General features: G+C 43.6%; 2 protein-coding genes across 2 annotated transcripts; one reads left to right on the top strand and one right to left on the bottom strand.

Moving 5' to 3' along the window:
* Positions 1-621: 621 nt before the first annotated feature.
* LOC125995812 (HLA class II histocompatibility antigen, DP alpha 1 chain-like) lies at positions 622-10,038 on the bottom strand. Its single transcript, XM_049764794.1, has 4 exons — positions 9,939-10,038; positions 1,561-1,806; positions 965-1,246; positions 622-758 (listed from the first exon to the last, which is right to left on the bottom strand). Exons 1-4 carry the CDS (start codon positions 10,036-10,038, stop codon positions 622-624), a joined length of 765 nt encoding a protein of 254 aa, XP_049620751.1.
* Positions 10,039-11,899: 1,861 nt separating this feature from the next.
* Positions 11,900-20,401, top strand: LOC125995813 (HLA class II histocompatibility antigen, DP beta 1 chain-like). The gene is made up of 4 exons (XM_049764795.1): positions 11,900-11,996; positions 12,771-13,034; positions 19,789-20,070; positions 20,334-20,401. Exons 1-4 carry the CDS (start codon positions 11,900-11,902, stop codon positions 20,399-20,401), a joined length of 711 nt encoding a protein of 236 aa, XP_049620752.1.
* Positions 20,402-21,182: the final 781 nt, after the last annotated feature.

Consider the following 21,182-nt stretch of genomic DNA (forward strand, 5'->3'; position numbering starts at 1 on the left):
GAATGAGTTCATGTAAGTTCTAAAACAAATGTCTGAGCACAGTAAACACTGATAAAAAAAATTACCAATACCTTTTTTATTTTGTTTTGTTTTGTTTTGTTTGTTTAGGGACCACAGCAAGAGGCGGCACTTACTCCTGGCTCTGCATTCAGAAATCACTCCTGGCAGGCTCGGGAGGCCATATGGGATGCTGGGATCAAACCCAGGTTCATCCTGGGTCAGCCTCTTGCCCTACTCTGCTATTGCTCCAGCCCCAAGCCCAATGCTTTTTTTTTTTTTTTTTTTTTTTTTTTTTTGGTTTTTGGGCCACACCCGGCAGTGCTCAGGGGTTACTCCTGTCTGTCTGCTCAGAAATAGCTCCTAGCAGGCACGGGGGACCATATGGGACACTGGGATTCAAACCAACCACCTTAGGTCCTGGATCGGCTGCTTGCAAGGCAAACGCCACTGTGCTATCTCTCCGGGCCTGCTCAATGCATTTTAAACATATGCCATTAAACATTCATTTACTGAGGAATACCTCTCCCCTCCCTTCTAATTACAGATCAAAAGCTCCTTTGTCTTTTCTTCTGACTATATTTTAAGATCTCAATTCCAAAAAACTCACAGAAACCCTCACGCTCAGTTTTTAGGATGGGAACTCCAAGACTCTTTGATGAGGATGACACCGACGATGGAACACACCAAGCCCCCTACTAGGCCTGCGACACAGACCACATTCTCTATTGTCTCCGGCAATTGTTCTGCTTTCAGGGCCTCTAGGGGGAAAAAATGAAGAAACAGGGTTAGAAAGTACAAGGAGAGATGGGGCAAGGTGTGTGGGGATTAAAGGTCACACACCATTTGATGATAGATTGGGATAAGGAAAAGACCGAGACTTGAACAGTAGGAAATATTAGTAAAGAAGGGCAACTTCTGAAGTTAGAAGACTCCAGGGAGGTTATGGAGGGAAGGAAGACTGTACCCCAGTGCCTGAGGAGAGGCTTGTCCAGTCCCCAGTGTTCCACCTTGCAGTAATAGACGTCCTCAGTTGAGGGCACGAAGTTTAAGTAGTAATACTTATTGAACAAGTTCTCTGGACTGGGCAGGAAGAGGCTCTCAGAAGTATCTTCAGTGACTTGCTCTCCATTTCGAAACCACGAGACATTGAGTATTGGTGGGAAAAACTGGTCAACATGGCAGATGAGAGTATTAGGCTGGCCCAGCTCCACAGGATTCTTGGGATACACAGCCACTATGGGAGGTTCTGCGAGGAGACAGGATCTGGTAAGTCCCCTGCTCTGAACCCAATGCAAAAGCTTCTCCCTTGGAAGTGTAAACTACCTCAAGTCCTAGGATAACTTTAGATTACTGACTCAGAAGCAAGAGCCTTATTCTACTGATCAAGTTCACACAGCTTAACCTGTCTGCAGTAAGAAGGAAGTGACTGGACTAAATTCGTGACTCCTCAGGGAAGAGAGAAGTGAGCATCTTGGTTTCCTCTACTTTAGGGTGTAGAAGGAAAAACCTCCCATCCCTTTCTAGATGGACATAAAAAGAAGCAGCAAAGATGGACAGTACCACTCTTGGCTTGGGTCTTATTGGAGCGTTGGATAATTTCTTGCAATTTGACCATCATTCTATACAAGTTGTTTGTGCCAGTCTCAATCTCAAGAGAGAAGGGTTTGGCGAAGTCCTGCGCGTTCCACACCATCTTCATCTTTCTCATCTTCATATAAAACATCTCGTCATCATCGAATTGAAACATAATTTCTCCTGAATTTTGATACGTCTGTACAAACATAGCATAAGTTGATACATGATCTGCTGCACGAATAGAGAAAGACAATTAGATATAACTATGAATATATGTGGAAGTTGACAGGAAAATGAGTAATATTAATATAAAAAGGCAGCAGAAAAAAGTCAAAGAGAAGTCAAAGTGAAGAAGCAACAGTACAACCAAGAAAGGAGTTAAAGGGCCAGAGTGATAGCGCAGCAGTAGTGTGTTTGCCTTGACTCAGGCAACTCAGGACTGACTCAGGACGGACCTCGGTTTGATCCCTGGCATCCCATATGGCCACCCAAGTCAGGAGCAATTTCTGAGCACATAGCTAGGAGTAACCACTGAGCGTCACAGGGTGTGCCCCCCCAAAAAAGATTAAAGAAAGGAGATAATACAAAGAAGATAGCAACAAAAAGACCGAGAGAGAGCCAAAGTGATAGGAGATGAAAAATTACTTTAAAAAGCTGCCATGGGGGTCAGAACAATAACACAGTGTGTAAGGTGTCTGCCTTGTGCACAGTCAACCTGGGTTTGATCCTGGCATCCCATATAAGTTCCCTGATTGAGCCCACCAGGAGAACTTTCTGAATGCAGAGCCAGGAGTAACCCCTGAGCATTGTAGGTGTGGGGAGCAACAAACAACAGCAACAACAACAAAAAGATATTAGAGAAAGAGAGAAGTTAGTACAATCAAGAAGTTAATTTGGGGGGCTGGAGGGATAGTATGGAGGTAAGGCATTTGCCCTGCATGCAGAAGGATGGTGGTTCAAATCCCGGCATCCCATATAGTCCCCAGAGCCTGCCAGGAGCGATTTCTGAGAGTAGAGCCAGGAGTAACCCCTGAGCGCTGCCGGTTTGATAACCCCCCTCAAAAAAAATAAGTTAATTTGGGAGCCAGAGCGGTAGCGCAGGTGGTAGGGCTGGCGTCTGCCTTGCATGTGCTAACATAGGAAGGACCACGGTTCGATCACCAGCATCCCATATGGTCCCCCAAGCCAGGGATGATTTCTGAGCACATAGCCAGGAGTAACCCCTGAGCTTCACCAGGTGTGGCCCAAAAAACAAACAAACAAACAAAAGTAAATTTGTTTTCTTTTGGGGGCACTTGAGCATCTTGAACTTTTTTTTTTTGTGGCTTTTTTGGGTCACACCTGGCAGTGCTCAGGGGTTACTCCTGATTCCATGCTCAGAAATTGCTCCTGGCAGGCACGGGGGACCATATGGGACGCCGGGATTCGAACCGATGACCTTCTGTATGAAAGGCAAACGCCTTACCTCCATGCTATCTCTCCGGCCCCTTTTTTTTTTTTTTTGGTTTTTGGATCACACCTGGCAACGCTCAGGGGTTACTCCTGGCTCTACGCTCAGAAATCGCTCCTGGCAGGCTATCTCCATGCTATCTCTCCGGCCCCACAAGACATTAAGATTTTAAGAGACTTAAAACATTTCTTTTTGTCTTCAGTTTTCTTTCTTCTTCTCTTTTTTGTTAAATAGTAAGACATTAAATCCCCCAAACTTTTTATGACCTTTAAAACAATTTTACATCTGTAATCCAAGAATAATTCTGAGAATTTTGCAGGGAGAAAAAATTGCTATTGACCAATTGTGTGATCTTGAGCAAATTAATTTCTCTGACTTTCTTTATTTATGAAATAATATGCTATGAATTTGCTTTATAGGATTATTGTAAAAAGGAAAATGAGTAATACCTATAAATGTGTATGAATTATTTAGAACAGTGCCTCATATATTTGTAAGTTCTCAATAAATAATGCTTATCAATATTGTTAGTAATATTTATGAAAGTTCAAGATGCTGGGGCCAGAGAGATAGCAAGGAGGTAGGGTGTTTGCCTTGCATGCAGAAGGTTGGTGGTTTGAATCCCAGCATCCCTGAGCACTGCTGGGTGTGACCCAAGAACCAAAAAAAAAAAACCTTAATGTCTTAGACTGGAGCCATGGTACAGTGGGTAGGATGTTTGCCTTGCAGATTGTATACAGTGAGTTTGGTCCTGGCATCCCATATAAAGTCCCCCAATCCTGTGAGTAACCCCTGAGTGACAGCAGGTATGGCTCCTAAAAATAAAAATAAAAAAAGAAAACTGATGTCTTTGATTGTTTTATTTTATTTTTTGGCTTTTGGGTCACACCCAGCAGTGCTCAGGAGTTACTCTTGGCTCTATGCTCAGAAATCACTCCTGGCTGGCTCGGGGATATGGGATATGGGATGCCGGGATTCGAACCACCTCCTTCTGCATGCAAGGCAAATGCCTTACCTCCATGCTATCTCTCTGGCCCCGTCTTTATTTTTAATGATTTTTTATTTTTATTTTTTTATTTTTTATTTTTAATGATTTTTAAATAAATTTCAATAAAATAAAATTTTATTTTTAACTTTAAGACAAATCCATTGTTTATATTTTATTTTAGGCATATCATTTAGACAGACAACGGTTCTGAGCTTTCTTTTGAACTTATCATTTTCATTGTTTTAAATAAGTGTTGATGAATGTAAAATATCTGTGGGACTGAATATATTGTTCCTCAGCATTAGTTAGTTATATATAAGAAATAAAAGAAACCACCATTAATTAAATCAGTGAAAATATTAAATTTCTTCAGTTTAGAATAAAATGTGAAGGAGTGGAAAGACTTCCAGACCTCTCTAGCCTTCTCTGTTATAGCAGCTCACCAAGCAGCAACCCATCCTGTGCCTGGCCATTAACAGTGAAAAGGAGTGTTTTTCCCCAAGGGTAACCAAGATCCTCTTCTGTTAAAACACAGAAGAATCGCCTTCAGAAAAGAAGATAAGACAAAAAAAAAAAAAAGAGACAAACGTGAGTTATTAAGAACAAGATTATAAGAAGAATGCATTTGAGGTATTTAGTGATAGTTTATAGAGAGCATGCTGCTGCCTTTGCATGTGGCCAACCAGGGCTGAGTACAGTCTGAAGAAAGGAGGGAGGGAGGGAGGGAAGGAGGGAGGGAGAAGGAGGGAGAGAGGGAGGGAGGGAGGGAGAGAGAGGGAGAGAGAGGGAGAGAGAGAGGGAGAGAGGGAGGGAGAGAGAGAGGGGGAGAGAGGGAGGGAGAGAGAGGGGGAGAGAGGGAGGGAGAGAGAGAGGGAGGGGGGAGAGAGAGGGGAGGGGGAGAGAGAGGGGTGGGGGAGAGAGAGGGGAGGGGGAGAGAGGGGAGGGGGGAGAGAGGGGGAGGGGGAGAGAAGGGGGAGGGGGAGAGGGAGAGGGGGGAGGAGGAGAGAGGGGGGAGCGGGAGAGGGGGGGAGCGGGAGAGAGAGGGGGGAGGGGAGAGAGGGGGGAGGGGGAGAGAGAGGAAGGAGGGGGAGAGAGAGGGGGGAGAGAGGGAAGGGGGAGAGAGAGGGGAGGGGGAGAGAGAGGGGAGGGGGAGAGAGAGAGAGGAGGGGGAGAGAGAGAGGGGAGGGGGAGAGAGAGAGGGGAGGGGGAGAGAGAGAAGGGAGGGGGAGAGAGAGGGGAGGGGGAGAGAGAAGGGAGGGGGAGGGAGAGAGAGGGAGGGAGGGAGGGGGAGAGGGAGAGGGAGGGGGAGAGAGAGGGAGGGGGAGAGGGAGGGAGAGGGGAGGGAGGGGGAGGGCGAGAGAGCGAGTGAGGGGGAGGGAGCGAAGGAGGGGGAGGGAGGGAGAGAGAGAGGGAAAGAGTGAGAGAGAGGGGGAGAGGGAGAGAGGGAGAGGGGGAGAGGGAGAGAGGGAGAGGGAGAGAGAGAGGGAGAGAGAGAAAGAGAGGAGAAGAAAGAAAAAGAAAGGAAGGAAGGAAGGAGGGAGGGAGGGAGGGAGGGAGGGAAGGAAGGAGGAGGAAGGAAGGAAGGAAGGAAGGAAGGAAGGAAGGAAGGAAGGAAGGAAGGAAGGAAGGAAGGAAGGAAGGAAGGAAGGAAGGAAGGAAGGAAGGAAGGAAGGAAGGAAGGAAGGAAGGAAGGAAAGAAGGAAAGAAGGAAAGAAGGAAAGAAGGAAAGAAGGAAAGAAAGAAAGAAAGAAAGAAAGAAAGAAAGAAAGAAAGAAAGAAAGAAAGAAAGAAAGAAAGAAAGAAAGAAAGAAAGAAAGAAAGAAAGAAAGAAAGAAAGAAAGAAAGAAAGAAAGAAAGAAAAAGAGAAAGAAAGAGAGAAAGAAAGAGAGAAAGAAAGAGAAAGAGAGAAAGAAAGAGAGAAAGAGAGAAAGAAAATAAAGAAGAGAGAAAAGAAAGAGAGGAAGAAAGGAAGGAGGGAGGGAAGGGAGAGAAGGGAAGGAAGGGAAGGGAGGGAAGGAGGGAAGGAGGGGAAGGAAGGGGAAAGGAAGAGAAAGGAAAGGAAGGAAAGGAAAGGAAGGGAAAGGGAAGGGAAAAGGAAAGGGGAAGGGAAAGGGAAGGGGAAAGAAAAGGGAAGGGGAAGGGAAAGGAAAAGGGAAGGGGAAAGGAAAAGGGAAGGGGAAAGGGAAAGGAAAGGAAAAGGAAAGGGAAAGGGAAGGGAAAGGGAAGGAAAAGGAAAGGGAAGGGAAGAGAAAGGGAAAGGGAAGAGAAAGGGAAGGGGAAGGGGAAGGGAAGGGGAAGGGAAGAGAAAGGGAAGGGGAAGGGGAAGAGAAAGGGAAGGAGAAGGGGAAGAGAAAGGAAAAGGGGAAGGGAAGGGGGAGGGGGAGAGAAAGGGGAAGGAAAAGGGGAAGGGGAAAAGGGAAAGGGGAAGGGGAGGGGGAGGGAAAGGAGAAGGGAAAGGGGAAGGGGAGGGGGAGGGAAAGGAGAAGGGAAAGGGGAAGGGGAGGGGGAGAGAAAGAGGAAGGGGAAGGGGACAGAAAAGAGGAAGGGGAAGGGGACAGAAAAGGGGAAGGGGAAGGGAAAGGGAAGGGGAGGAAAGGGACGGAAAGGGAAAGGGACAGGGAAAGGGAAGGGAAGGGGAAAGGGAAGGGGAAAAGGAAGGGGAAAGGGAAGAGGAAAGGGAAGGAGAAAGGGAAGGGGAAAGGGAAAGGGAAGGGAAGGGAAGGGAAGGGAAGGAAAGGAAAGGAATGGAAAAAGAAAAGAAAGTTATTTTTATGGGTAATGACTTTAAATATAAAGAAATTAGCCTCAACTAACTACAAAAAGAAAACGATGCTGCCCATCTTCTCACATAGACTGGTTCAGGTTGACAACTCTGGGGCCTCCTCAGAATAGGGACAAGCAGATTTTCCTTTCTCCCTGAAGGCAGCCACATCTGTTACCCTCTGACATCGAAAGGCCCAACTCCACAACTGAACTTCATCGAACTGCCAAGCCACCAAAACATTCATTCCAGCTCTCTGGCTCCCAGACTATGTGGTCACATATGTGGCAGAAAAATACCCTCAAATAATTATTCTACTGGGCATCATAGCAAATCTGATGGGAAAATTGCACAGAAAACTCTCTCACACCCAATGAGCTTAAACAATAACACAGAAGATGCAGCTAGCACCAATCAGATCAGTAAATGACTTTAGTAATACTATTTGTGAAATATCACAAATTGTCTTTTGTTGATCTATGCTTTGATAATTCCATTTGTCTTTATGTTATAACAAATAACAGGAAGTAAACTTGTTTCTGCAAGGGGGCAGGCTAGGGTGTTAAGTGGGAAACTGGGGATATTGGTGGAGGGGAAAAAATCCCATTGGGAGTGGGATTGGTGTTAATACATTAAATTCCTGAGACAACTATTCTAAACAACTTGGTAAATCACAGTATTATATTAAAAAAGAAAGAAAAATGCCAATAGATTAAACTCCCCAATCAAATGATTCCTATTGGATGAATGACAAGGTACAGAATCAAATTATGCTGTTTATAAAAGGTTAATTTCAGATCTAAGAACATGTATAGACTGAAATTGAGAGGAGGTAACATTCAAACCATACAAGTGAGAACAAAGAGCAGGATTGGCTCAACCCAATAGGCCAAACACATTTTAAATGAAAAAGAGGACTTTTTACAATAGACTAAAAAGAATATTAAAAATTATACAAAGGATCAATACACCAAGAAGATATACTATGTACAAACGTTGGTATACTATGTATATATAGAAGATAAAATATATATATGTATATAGAAGATATGCTATGTATAAACATTGTTAGCTGCACCAAGCTTCTGATCTCTTAAACATACACAAAAGACAATTTGAACAGATATGAAGGAATAAATAGCAATACAATTAAAGTGTCCCCCTCATTCATTAGCAGACAGGGCAACTAGACAAATATATAATCAACAGGGAAATGGTAACTTCAACAATATTACAGACCAACTGTACATATAAACATATAAAGTTCTAACAACAGAAGATAGTCATTTTTCTCAAGAACACATGAAGTTTTCTCCAGGCTAGATCACCGTGTCAAGAGGTTTTTTGTTTTTTGTTTGTTTGTTTTGAGTACTATTGGTGTGTGTGAACAAAAATATAAAAACTTAAAAAAGAAAAAGTAAAACAAGCCAGAGTCTAGACATGGCCTATGACATTTTTGTCATATTCTTCACTATAGCTGCATCTAACTTCAGTGGAATGGTAACAGGATATGAAGAGATAGACAGGAGTAAGATTAAATCATATATTTACATTTAAAGCTGGCGGGTTGAATGCTATATTGAAATTCAAGAGAAATCAATAAAGGAACCTGAAATCAAACTCAAGTGAAAAAGCAAAATTCATAACCTCTTAGTCCTCACACTATCTGGCCCAAGATTTTTTAAATATATTTGTAGTGAGATACTACATGTGGCAACTGTGATTGATTGAATGAAATGGGGTATGATGCTTCACTGTATAACTCACTATATATATTCATTGAAAATATATTTCATAATATATTTCTCTAAAATATATTTGTGCTGAACAAATTATGTATTTTTATTTGTTGAAGGAATTTAAATGGGTCATGAATAAAAAACTTGCAATTTAGGAAATTAGCAGCTCTGTGCAGGAAAAATTGCAGAAGACATTCTACCCTCCTCCCAGATGGGCTAATTCAGGGGTAGCGAACAGGATTTTTACCCTCACTCAAAATGGCAAAATGCAATATGTATTTAATATATTAGTGTTAAAATTATATGCTTTTGTGTGAGTGTTTATCTGTTTTGGCAGGTCACTGCGTGGTGTGGCTTTCTGACTCTCACAGTTTAAAATTTTGGCTCTTTGTGTCAAACTTGTTCGCCACCCCTGGTAATTTATAGGCAAGATTAGTTGATCTTAAGACCTGGAGAGAGATAGTACAGTGACTAAGGCATCCACTTACCCAGGTCAATCCCCAGCATGTCATAATGGCCCCCCAAGCACTGCCAGAACTAATCCTAAATGCAGAGCCAGGATTAAGACCTGAAGGGTATGGTAACTCAAAATAAAGAATAGAAGAAAAGTTGAGTTTGAAGCAAAAGAGAGTGGAAATGGACTCATAGGTGAAAAAGAAGAAGAGTAAACTGAATTATAGTCAAAGGAATTTCTGGGTGAGGTAGGAATAAGAGAGATGGAGACTTCCTGGGTAATTTTCTTATTCTTAAACTGACCAATGCAATCAGCTTGATTCCATTAACTAAAAATTTTTAAATAAAGAGGCATGGAAGGAGATGTAGATTTGAGGATGGAAGATAAATGGTTTCATTCTCCATAAGATCAAGATAAGGAGACGAGAGGACATTCAGTCTGAGTTACAACCCCTAGCCAAGTTCTTGTAGCTATCTGATATCTAGACTTCTCAGTGAAGCAGTAGACCCCCAGATTTCTTCTCCTGAAGATCAATCAGAAAGTCATCAAAAACATAAAACACTATCTTAATGGGTCAGGAGAGAGTCATGGAGCCAAGATGTTTGCCTTGCATGCAGAAGGATGATGGTTCAAATCCTGGCATCCCATATGGTCCCCTGAGCCTGCCAGGAGCGATTTCTGAGTGTAGAGCCACTGAGGGCTGCCAGTGTGACCCAAAAACAAAAAACAAAACAAAACAAAAACAAAAAACCCACTATATTAAGAGAAGAAAGTACATGTACATGAAATACACAAAAAGGTCTTGAGAGAGGAACATAGGATTGCTCCTAGCACTTCACTAGACTCCAGTATACAGAACCCACACCTCAGAGAACACAGATAAAGAACACTAGGGTTGCAGGAGAGGTAACAATCTTGCTCCAACTCTCACCCTATTAGAATGACTCTCCTGCATCCTCCTGTGCACTCACCTTTGAGGACCCAAGCTGCTTGAAGACTCAGCAGGAAAATCATTGAGAGGGCTCTCAGGATCATAGGTTTGGTCCAATCCACTCTCTCTTTAGGCTGCATGGTGTGGCTTCTCGAATTGACAACTGTGAGCACAAGAATAGTGATGAGAAACTGGGATGTTGTGGGGGCAGATAAAAGTTCTAAAACTGTGGGTGTTTATTGTTGGAATAACTGGTTCTTTGTTCAGAATAATTCTTTGCATGTGCTTGTCCCACCTGAGCGGGAAGTACCTCTGGATTAGCCCACTATCCCTTCCTGTTCTCCACATATGGAGGTGATCCCACTCTTCCCAATAAAAACCTTGAGTCAGAGAGATTTCTTGTGGTTTTGGTCTCACAGCTAGCCTGTCTGCCTGCCTGTACCCCTTGCCTGCTTGCAGATAGCCTTTGGTGGAAATTCCTGAATCTGTTTTATCTCCCTAACCTTGTGTGGATTATTTCCTGTGTCAGCATTGCTTCCAGACTCGCATTCCCCCACCAGGATATGAGGCTTCCACTACAGTCTATCATCTGTAAAATGTCCAAAAATTATTCCTAAACTCAAAGGTTAGATAAATAATAAAACTGCCACTGCTGCATAAAGGAAGTCATGGGAGAGCCTGTGGAGGAAATGGGAGAAATTCATGGAAAGTGTGACCAATGGAAGGTCTGATGGTTCCTTGCTATGGCGAGAAAAAGAGACTTAAATTTTTAAGTCACAATAATGACATTTTTTTTCCAGCAGCAAATGTTTTACAGTATATTCTATGTGGTAGAGTTAGTTTTCATTTCTTTTTGTTTGTTTTGTTTTGTTTTGGGGCAGCTCCAAGCAGTGCTCAGGGCCAACTCCTGGCTCTGAGCTCAGAGATCACTCCAGGTGGTGCTCAGGGGACATATAGGGTAACAGGGATTGAACTCATGTCAACCACATGCAAGGCAGAATACCCTGCCTGCTGACTATTGCTCTGGCTCTCCTTCATTCATTTCTTAACCCTATGCCAACAAAGACACTAAGATAACTTTCATGGTTTATTCTTTTTCCCAAAATAATTGTATTTGTTTTTATTACAATAAAATTAAAACAATAATGATTTATTTATATTTACTTATTCATTTATTCATTACTGGACACTTGGCTTCTACTTTTCTGGTTATTTGGAATAATGAGGCTGTGAATATAGGCAAACTGATAGCTCTCAAGACTCTCCTTTCTTGCTTCCTTCCTTCTTCTCTCTCCCCCATCCTCCTTACCTCCCTCGTTCCTTTCTTTCCTTATTTATTCTTAATTTTGTATTTTTTATGGTAGAATTAAAATGTGATTGCTGGATCATATTTAAATTTTTTCAGGAACTTCTATATTGCTTTTCTATAACGGTTGCAAGATTTTGCACCCCATCCCCACGGCATAATGTGCCAATTTCTCCAAACGAAGACCAACACATTATTTTCTGGGTTTTGCTCTTGTAGCATCCATGGTCATAGATGTGTGATTGTATCTCATTATGGCTTTGAAGTCTAGAAAATTTTTCATAAATGCTATAATAATTTTCAGCAATGGAATTTTGCCTTGGTCTATTTTTGTTTTCTATTTCTTTACTATTATTTTCATTTTATACACATCTTTATACATACCAAACACTTGTGATCCTCTTTTGAGTAAAGAAAGCACAATCTTTCAATATTCTTATGACTTAGGGCTTCAAAGTAAGTCTTACTATCTTCTTCAGCACATCAAAACTGTTTTAATGACAAATTTCTGCATCGTGAAAAAAATCATCTGAAGGGTCCTGTCCACTGATGCCTTTCTCAGAGTCTGTTCAGCCCAAGACCATGAAAGATGATAAATTGGCTCCTGCTCGGATAGTTTCGATGGGAGCTCCAGTTCATGACTTCTCCTTCTCTGATATCAACTCTCTCCATCCCATCATCATTTCAGCTCCACGATGTCCCTGAAGGTCCCGAAAGTTCCTGGGCTGGTGGTTCTGATGGTTCTACTGATGCTGCTCAGCAATCCTGTGACCCAAGGCAAGACCACTCCAGGTAAGTGCACCCCAGGTGAGGTCCTTGGCAATATGGCCAGCCGTGAGGACTTGAGGCCTTGGAGAGAGGAGCGTGGGAAGGGAGAAGGAAGGAGCAGGGTTTGAATGACATTGAATAATGCCCAGCAAGAGGCTGAGAGAGGTCATGCCAGGCTCCTCCATAAGAGTTCATCTGTGTGGTGATAAACAATGGGGGTCGGGGTCAGGGAAACCCCCCAACATGGGGTCAACAATGGGAGAAGGAATTTATGATGGTGGGAGAGTAACAGGAGGACTGGGAAGTGGGAAGGAGATGGAATACACAGGCTCCTGGAAGGGATAAAAGGGCCGGGAACCAGAGCAGCCAGCCCAGAATACTGGAGAGAAACTTCTAGGAGGTGCTGGGGTCAGGAGATGGAAGATGAGTAGGCCAAGCAGCTTCCACCACTGCCTAGAAGGATCCAGATCCTTCCAAGCCCTCATGGATGCCAGCCTCAAAAGACAGTAGAGACAAGGATTGTGAGGACAGCCTTGGCCATGAAGGAGCCCAGGGGGAGCCTCTGCTTAGTTCTGGGTTCAAGGAGGGACACACACACACACACACACACACTCTCTCTCTCTCTCTTTCTCTCTCCCTCCCTTCCCCTCCCTCCTCTTTTCCCCATCCCTCCCCTTCCCTCCCTCTCCCTCCCTCTTCCTTCCTCTCCCCTCCTCTCTCTCTCACCCTCACCCTTCTTCTCCCCTCCTCTCTCTCACCCTCACCCTTCTTAATGCACTTCCCTGGGGGGGAAACTAGAAAACTACCTGCTGCAAAGGCTCTTCGAGTGCTACGAGTCCAACGGGAAGCAGCGCCTGGTGGACCGGTACATCTACAACCGCGAGGAGTTCCTCAACTTCGACAGTGACCTGGGCCAGTACGTGGCGGTGACCGAGCTGGGACAGCCCGAAGCCGAGGAATGGAACCGTATCCCGCAGATCCTGCAGCAGGCACGGGAGGAGGTGAACCGGGTTTGCAAGCACAACTACGGGCTGGACCAGAAGTTGGTCCTGAAGCACTTAGGTGAGGAAGGACCAGGGAGGGTGGGGGACAGCTGGGGGTCTGGGGGCAGCGCAGCCCAGAGCGGGCAGCTAGGCCAGAGGACTTAACCGACCCACCAGCTCGCGGGGTACACACTTGGGGGAGGGGAGTGCTGGTCCAGAGGGTAGTCCAAGGCCACGCCCCCAGGCCCCCAACTGGCTGAGCGTGAATTGATGGTCAGATTCTGGGGTGCAGAGTGGGAGGGGGTGGAGACAGGGAAGAAAGAATGGGACAGTGCACATGGAGGTGGTGTTGGCACCTGCAAACGCAACCCGGGGTGTGGAGAAGAAACCACCCAGTGCTGGAGGACCACTGAGGCAGATGCTTGGGAGATGAACCCCAGTAGACAAGGTGATGAGTACCCAGTGGCTAGCCACACTTCCCAACATGGATTGAAGAAATAATCCTTTTCTGTGTCTTTGGAATTAGTTATTGACGAAGATTAGTCATTGTCAGAAATCAGTTATCTTCCAAGACTAAAACCTTGTATTTATTTTGGGACTCTTTATTCTGATATTTGGGATTATGTGTTGGTTATAAAAAGAGTAACATTATTGTTGTCACAATTTACATGATTGTATTTTCATTTCCTTTAACAATGTGCCGTATTTAGTTTTATCTTTTAACTTACGTACGAGAATTAAATGCTTTGCCCATATTTGGTCCCATTAGTGCAGTATTCTGTGTTCGTTATTTATTTTCCTCTCATTATTTTTGTCAATGTCTTATTCTATCATTTAATGTTTAATTTTATTTATTTATTTATTTATTTAGCCAGACCTGGCTGTCCTCAGTGCTTACTCCTGTCTTACTCAGAGATCACTCTTTGGTGTTCAGCTGGGGGAAAATATATATGATGCCAGGGATTAATTCTTGGCAACTGAATGCAAAACAAGGGACCTATCCAATATACTATCAGTCCAGCCCCAGTGTTAAATCTTTTCATTTCAACTACCAAAACTCCTCAAGCATTTTGTATTAGACAGCTCCCTTCACATATTCTCAGAAAGCCTCTATCTTCCCTTTTTTATTTTTATTTTTATTTGTTTTGGGGCCACAATTGGGCTGTACTCAGGGATCACTCCTGGCTCTGAACTCAGGAATCACTCTTGAACTCCTGGCATTGCTCAGAAAACCAAATGGAGTGCCCAGGAGCAAACCAGGGTCAGCTGTGAAAAAGGCAAGTGCCTTAACTACTGTGCCTTTATTCTGGCCCCTTTCACTCATTTTTTTTTTGAAGATAGTTTTGCTAGATTTTGCTATTTTCATTGGTTTTTCTCCCTCCTAGCACTTTGATTATGCTCTTCCATTCTTTCTGCAAATGTTTTTCCTGAAAAACTATTAATAATCTTATAGGCAGAGAGTTCACCCTTTTATGTTCAAGTTGCTTTTGTCTTGCTGCTTTCAAAACTATCTCTTGTTTTTGACAATTTAATTATAATGTGTTTTAATATGGGTTTTTTTTGAAATAATCTTTTTGGTATTATTCAAGCTTCCTGCATTTGAATTCCTGCATTCGTTCCCTACATTTGTGACATTATCGAAATTATTTTTAAATTTAATTGTATTTTTATTTCTCTCACAGTCTCCTTCTCTCATCTTCTAAGTGGCCCATAATGTGTATATTTGTCCATATGAATGTGTTGTGACATGTGTGTCCCTTAAGCTATTGACATTCTTTTTCATTATCTTCTAACTCCTCTGACTAAATGGTCATCCATGAAATTACTTTTGTTGGTTTTGGTTTTGGGGCCACACCTGGCAATACTTATTGCTTGCTCCTGGCTTTGTGCTCAGAGATAACTTCTGGTGGAGCTCAGAGGACCAATTGCAGTTGCCAGGGATTGAACAATGTGGGCCTTGTGCAAGGCAAGTGCCTTATTTGCTATGCCATCTCTCTGGCCCTAAACAACATGTTTTTGTTTTTGTTTTGACCTGACATCCTCCGGCATGGACTATATTTTTGTTTCTTTATTTGGTTCCCAATACCATTCCTGCAAGCCCCCATCTCTCACATTCTTTCTATTAGCAGACAGGAAGTATAAAGGCTGAGAAATGGGCCTGACTGAGGCCAGGGTGCCAGTCCTGGTGCCAGTCCCTTTTCTGCAGGCACAATAGCCATGGAATTTTCTCAAAAGCATCAGTGCCAGTACTTCCAGATGCTGCATTTTTGCTTCCTTTGATGTAAAAAATAAAATGAACTCGTTTTACGCAGGGAGACCATTGTAACCTTGGAGTTGATATCAGACATGTGAGAATGAATCTTACAATTAATGTGAGGTTGCAGTGAAAGCTTCCCACACCCATGACATCTCTAGGGCTTTTAGAACTCACCTGTCAGCAGTGAGTACTGAGCAAGTGTTGAAGGCTTTCCCCCGTTCCAAATACGTATGAAGCTTCACACTAATATGAATTCCCCACAACTATTAGGGAAGGTCTGAACGCTGAGCAAAGAAAAGAAACAAATTTCAGTTACTAGATCCCTAATCTAATTCCTTCCAAGGAGACTCCTGGGATCTGCCTTTATCACTGGAGCAAGATGGTGGTGGTGATAAGAAGGAGTAATGGCAGCCTACCAGCACACTCAAAAACTAGAAGAGTTAGAGAAATTAGACCCTCAATTACAGCCAGAAGAGTTAGAGTACTTGAGACTGCATTCAGGAAGAATGAGGGTGCTGTACTGAGTGCAGGAGAAATGTCGAAGGAAACACTCAAGTGCTCCTTCAAAACTGCCTCTTAAATCTCTGTAGCCCCAGGGGACTAGCAATTACTGCTGCTGGTTCCTTATGATTGGGTTTGTCTGTGGGAAAAGAGAATGTGGAACCTTCTTTTCTACACACTTGCTGACATCACTTCTACGAATCTTCTCTAAGGAGAAAAATGGCAGTGCCAGCTGCATGGAATGAGCTATGAAGTGAATGGGAGAGAGTGGAAATGTACTATGAACCTGGAGACAGAAAAAAAAGAAAAAAGAAAAAAAAAAAAACTGGAGACAGAGCACATTGGGCAGGTCACTTGCCTTGCATGTGGTTAGCCCATATACCTCCTCAGCATTCCATATGATTCCAGGAATGATCCCTGAGCAGAGAGCCAGGAGTAAGCACTGAGCACCTCCTTTTGACCAAAAATGCCAACAAAACTGTTACTAGTTTTATCCTTACAGAATTGTAAGTCATAATGCTTCAAGTAAATTTTTAAATGTTAAAATATAAAATAATTTAAATATTAAAAAGAAAAAACTGTGGGGCAGAAGAGATAGCATGGAGCTAAGGCGTTCGCCTTGCATGCAGAAGGACGGTGGTTCAAATCCCAGCATCCCATATGGTTTCCTTCCCCACACCCCCGAGCCTGCCAGGAGTGATTTCTGAGTGTAGAGCCTGAGCATTGCCGGGTGTGACCCAAAAACAAAAAAAAGAAAGAAAAAAGAAGAAGAAACTGTTACTATTATATTGACCAGTGTTTCTTAACTTTTTTCCTACCACTGTAACTTCTGACTTAGTTTTCTTTTTTGTTTTGGGGGGGGGGTCACACCTGGCAGTGCTCAGAGGTTACTCCTGACTCTATGCTCAGAAATCGCTCCTGGCAGTCTCGGGGGACCATATGAGATGTCAGGATTCAAACCAATGACTTTCTGCATGAAAGGCAAACGCCTTATCTCTCCGGCCCCTCTTTTTTTTTATTTTTTTGGTCACACCCAGTGGTGCTCAGGGGTTACTCCTGGCTCTATGCTCAGAAATTACTCCTGGCAGACTCAGGGGACCATATGGGATGCCGTGATTCGAACCACCGTCCTTCAGCATGCAAGGCAAACATCTTACCTCCATGCTATCTTTCTGGCCCCAAACTTTTTTTTGTTTTGTTTTGTTTTTGGGTAACACCCGACAGCGCTCAGGGGTTACTCCTGGCTCTATGTTCAGAAATCGCTCCTGGCGGGCTCCAGGGACCATATGGGATACTGGGATTCAAATTACTGTCCTTCTGCATGCAAGGCAAACACCTCGCCTCCATGCTATCTCTCCAGCCCCCTGACTTAGTTTTCTTTCTGTGCACGTCCACCTAACAATTGGTTTCCTTGACTTGTATTATGGTCCCCTGATTACATGATCTCTACTTCTAAACTTCTTGAAATATTTTGGGGACCCCTAGTTGGAAAAATTAATCTAGAAAAATACAATTAAGAATAAAAATTATAATGATGAAGAAAGCAGAGGAGGAGAGCAGAGTAAACTGCTAGTGTTATTGCTTAATAAAGTTTGAGAAGTAATTGGACAAATGTTTTGTGGCCTCTAAACAAAGAAACCTTGGGACACATAGGAATCTTTTACCTTTGTAAAATATGCTTCACATTCCAGAAATCTATTTGATTTCTCAACTTAGCTTTAATGTTTCCAAAAGATCATTTGTATTATCCAGGCAAAATATAAAATCATGAGATGTTCTGAGATCTAAATTATACCCATAAATGTTCTGATTTACATTGTGTTCAGGTGCAATTTGGAAATAAAACTGGCCTCATCCAGAATTGGGATGCAAGCATCATGGGTTGAACTGAGAAGTTATAAAACTTAAAGTAGAGGGCCAGAGATATATAGCACAGCGGTAAGGCGTTTGCCTTGTGTGTGGCCAACAAAGGACAGACCCTGGTTTGAATTCCAGCATCTCGTATGGTTTCCTGAAACTTCTAGGAGTGATTTCTGAGTAAAGATCCAGGAGTAATCCCTGAGCTCCACTGGGTGTTATTAAAATAAATAAATAAATAAATAAATAAATAAATAAATAAATAAATAAATAAATAAAGTAGAGTTGAGGAAGAAGAATCAGGGCACAGGCTTCACCTTCCATTCCCTGCACATCAATCTCAAAGAACCACTGGATATAGCCCTGGAGCACCACCAAGGGTATTCTTGATGGCCTTTGAACATAGCCACTTGATTGAATGTCCCTGGAGGTGGACTCAGGGACCCCTAAACACTGCTCAGAAACCCCCACCAAATTGTATCTAAAAAACAATTACCTGGTGAGGGCCTAGAGGGACAGTACAGCAGATAAGGCATTTGCCTTTCATACAGCAGATCCAGGTTCAATCCCCAGCACCACATATGGACCACCCAAGCCCAGCCTACAGAGATTCTAGAATACTGATCCAGGAGTAACCCCTGAGCACATCTGGGTGTGTCCCCCAAACAAAGAAATCATCTGAGTGAAGACAGCTTGCAATTTGGGTATAACTTGGCACTGTGACACAAGATAAATGTAGGTAGAGTTCTAGCTTATGCTTTCATCAGATTCTTCCATAGCATGTTTCTGTGCAGAGCAGATAGGAAGGACAGAACTAAATTATTTAGTTCAGGGCCACACCTAGGCAAAGCATTCAGTCAAACACTTCAAGCTACCGCCCTGGCCCTTTTGGGGTTGGGGGTAGGGGTGCTTGGTGATGCTAGAGACCCAGCACAGGGTCCCACATACAAGGCATTTGTCCTACTGCTCAGTTATACTCCCATATTAGGACTACCTTATTAAATTCTGATTTGGGAAATTACTTGAAATAAACTAGAGCCTGCCTAGTTCTAGGAAGGAGGTAGAAGTATAGAAATTGACCTCAAAGCAGCATAGAAGAAGCCTGTGAAGAGGAGAAAAGATGAGGTCTGCATGACATCTAATTATTTAGAGAAGATCTCAGGTTAACTGCAAAGACCTATTGCAGAATAGTAAATTGAAAAAAAGATTGAGAGTGTACGAGCTCAGGGGGTACCACCATTAATATGAAGGTTTGGGTTCTGTAGACCTGCCAGAAAAGATACATTATTTGCATAATAGATCATGAGATGTGTTTGACTTCCTTCAGATTTGGAGATGGGGGGGCCACACCTAGCAGTGCTCAGTGCTTACTCCAGCTCTTTGTTCAGGGATCACCAATGGCTGGCTCTGGGGACCAAATGTGGTGCCAGAGATCAAACCTAGGTCAGCTACATGCAAGACAAGAACCCCTTACTCATTGTACTATCTCTCCACCTTCTCCATATTTTTTATTAAAAATATAAAAGTTTTTATATTTATAAAAATATAAAGTGAGGGCCCGGAAAGATAGCACAGTGGCGTTTGCCTTGCAAGTAGCCGATCCAGGACCAAAGGTGGTTGGTTCAAATCCCGGTGTCCCATATGGTCCCCCGTGCCTGCCAGGAGCTATTTCTGAGCAGACAGCCAGGAGTAACCCCTGAGCACCACCGGGTGTGGCCCAAAAACAATATATATATATAAAGTGAGTAGACTGACCTGACAAAAAAAATGGCATTGCCTGTATACCTTTAAGAAATTGTTTAAGTTTTCAGACAGAGCACTGATAAGATAGAGTTTCAGGACTGGAGAAATAGGACACCAAGTCTTTCTAGGAGAAAGCGCTGATCACTGCTGGGTGTGGCCCCAAAACAAACAAAATGAAAGATGGGTTTTCATAGCTAAATGTCCTCCACTCCCCAAATTATTCAACAGTTTTGCTCATGAAAAATTTTGCAAAATTTTCCACAAAGCCTTTCCTTCTTCGTTTTCCAATTATGAAATTCAAGTCATGCCTATTGTATTTGAAAATCTATGTTCATCTGTTTTTCGCTGCTGCCCTTACTTACTTTCCTACTTAGATCATTTGTAATTTAAACGTCAAGAAAGTAAGTTTATAATGAAAACTCTGAAAGATTAGCAATCTCCAATATTATCACTGTTTCCTTTCTCCACCTCTTAGCCAAGCCAAAAGTAAGCATCTACCCATCTAGGGCTTGGCCCCTGCTGCACCCCAAAATGCTGGTCTGCCACATAACAGACTTCTACCCTCGTAACATTGAAGTCCGCTGGTTCCTGAATGGAAAGGAAGAAAGCTCAAAGATTGTGTCCACCACTCTGATCCGTAACGGGGACTGGACCTTCCAGAACCTGGTGATCCTGAAAATAAGACCCCAGCAGGGAGACATTTACACCTGCCAAGTGGACCACCTCAGCCTGGATTCCACAATCTCTGCAGAGTGGAGTGAGTTCACCCTGATTCTGAACAGAAGGGAAGACTCGGGCTCTGGTCTCCTCTCATCTTTGGGGTTGTTTGTTTGTTTGTTTGGGGGGCCACACCCGGTGATGCTCAGGGGTTACTCTTGGCTATGCATTCAGAAATCGCTCCTGGCTTGGAGGACCATATGGGACCCTGGGGAGGTCTGTCCTGGATCAGCCTCGGGCAAGGCAAACACCCTACCGCTGCGCCACCACTCCGGCACCCACTAGAGTCATTTTCACCTCCAGCTTTTTCCCCACACAAGCCCCCTGAGACTAGTTCCAAACTGGGCAGTCTCTGGTCTAGAAGCTACTGAGGCTCTCTCCACTCATGTAAGAAACTCAGAGCAGGGACCGGTGAGGTGGCACTAGAGGTAAGGTGTCTGCCTTGCAAGCCCTAGCCAAGGAACGGACCTCGGTTCTATCCCCTGGCGTCCCATATGGTCCCCCCAAGCCAGGGGCGATTTCTGAGCGAATAGCCAAGAGTAACCCCTGAGCATTAAACTGGTGTGGCCCCAAAAAAACAAAAACAAAAAAAAAGAAAGAAACTCAGAGCAACTCAAACCTAGATGACTCTGCACATGGGGGACTGCTCATCTCCGCCACAGTTTTAGTATGATCTGAATTCTCTGGGGGGGCGGAATCAGCATGTATGCACTTCTTTTGTTTGGGGGCCACGGTCTGGCTCTGCTTTTAGGGCTCATTCTTTTTTTTTTTTTTTTTTTTTTTTTGGTGTTTTTTTGGGCCACACCCGGCTGTGCTCAGGGGTGACTCCGGGCTGTCTGCTCAGAAATAGCTCCTGGCAGGCACGGGGGACCATATGGGACACCGGGATTTGAACCAACCACCTTTGGTCCTGGATGGGCTGCTTGCAAGGCAAACGCCGCTGTGCTATCTCTCCGGGCCCAGGGCTCATTCTTGATGCTGGGGACCAAACTCAGACCAGCCACATGCAAGATTAGCTCCCTACCCCTGTAACTGTCTTTCTGGTCCTAGAGTGCATGTTCTTTCTAAAGGAATGCCTAAATCTCCAGAACTTGGGTGTTCTTTCTAAATCTATTTTCCTTCTAAGGTGACTGTCTACCACCAGGCATTGGG

The sequence above is a fragment of the Suncus etruscus genome, chromosome 18 (genome assembly GCF_024139225.1).
Source record: "Suncus etruscus isolate mSunEtr1 chromosome 18, mSunEtr1.pri.cur, whole genome shotgun sequence".
Classification (NCBI taxonomy): Eukaryota; Metazoa; Chordata; class Mammalia; order Eulipotyphla; family Soricidae; genus Suncus; species Suncus etruscus.

Coding starts and splice junctions, on each gene's coding strand:
- LOC125995813 (XM_049764795.1), top strand. CDS start 11,900: ATGTCCCTGAAGGTCCCGAAAGTTCCTGGGCTGGTGGTTCTGATGGTT. Junction 11,997..12,770: donor CCAAGGCAAGACCACTCCAG/GTAAGTGCACCC, acceptor GGGGGAAACTAG/AAAACTACCTGCTGCAAAGG. Junction 20,071..20,333: donor CACAATCTCTGCAGAGTGGA/GTGAGTTCACCC, acceptor TTTCACCTCCAG/CTTTTTCCCCACACAAGCCC.
- LOC125995812 (XM_049764794.1), bottom strand. CDS start 10,038: ATGCAGCCTAAAGAGAGAGTGGATTGGACCAAACCTATGATCCTGAGA. Junction 1,247..1,560: donor TAAGACCCAAGCCAAGAGTG/GTACTGTCCATC, acceptor GTCTCCTCGCAG/AACCTCCCATAGTGGCTGTG. Junction 759..964: donor GCCTCTCCTCAGGCACTGGG/GTACAGTCTTCC, acceptor TTTTCCCCCTAG/AGGCCCTGAAAGCAGAACAA.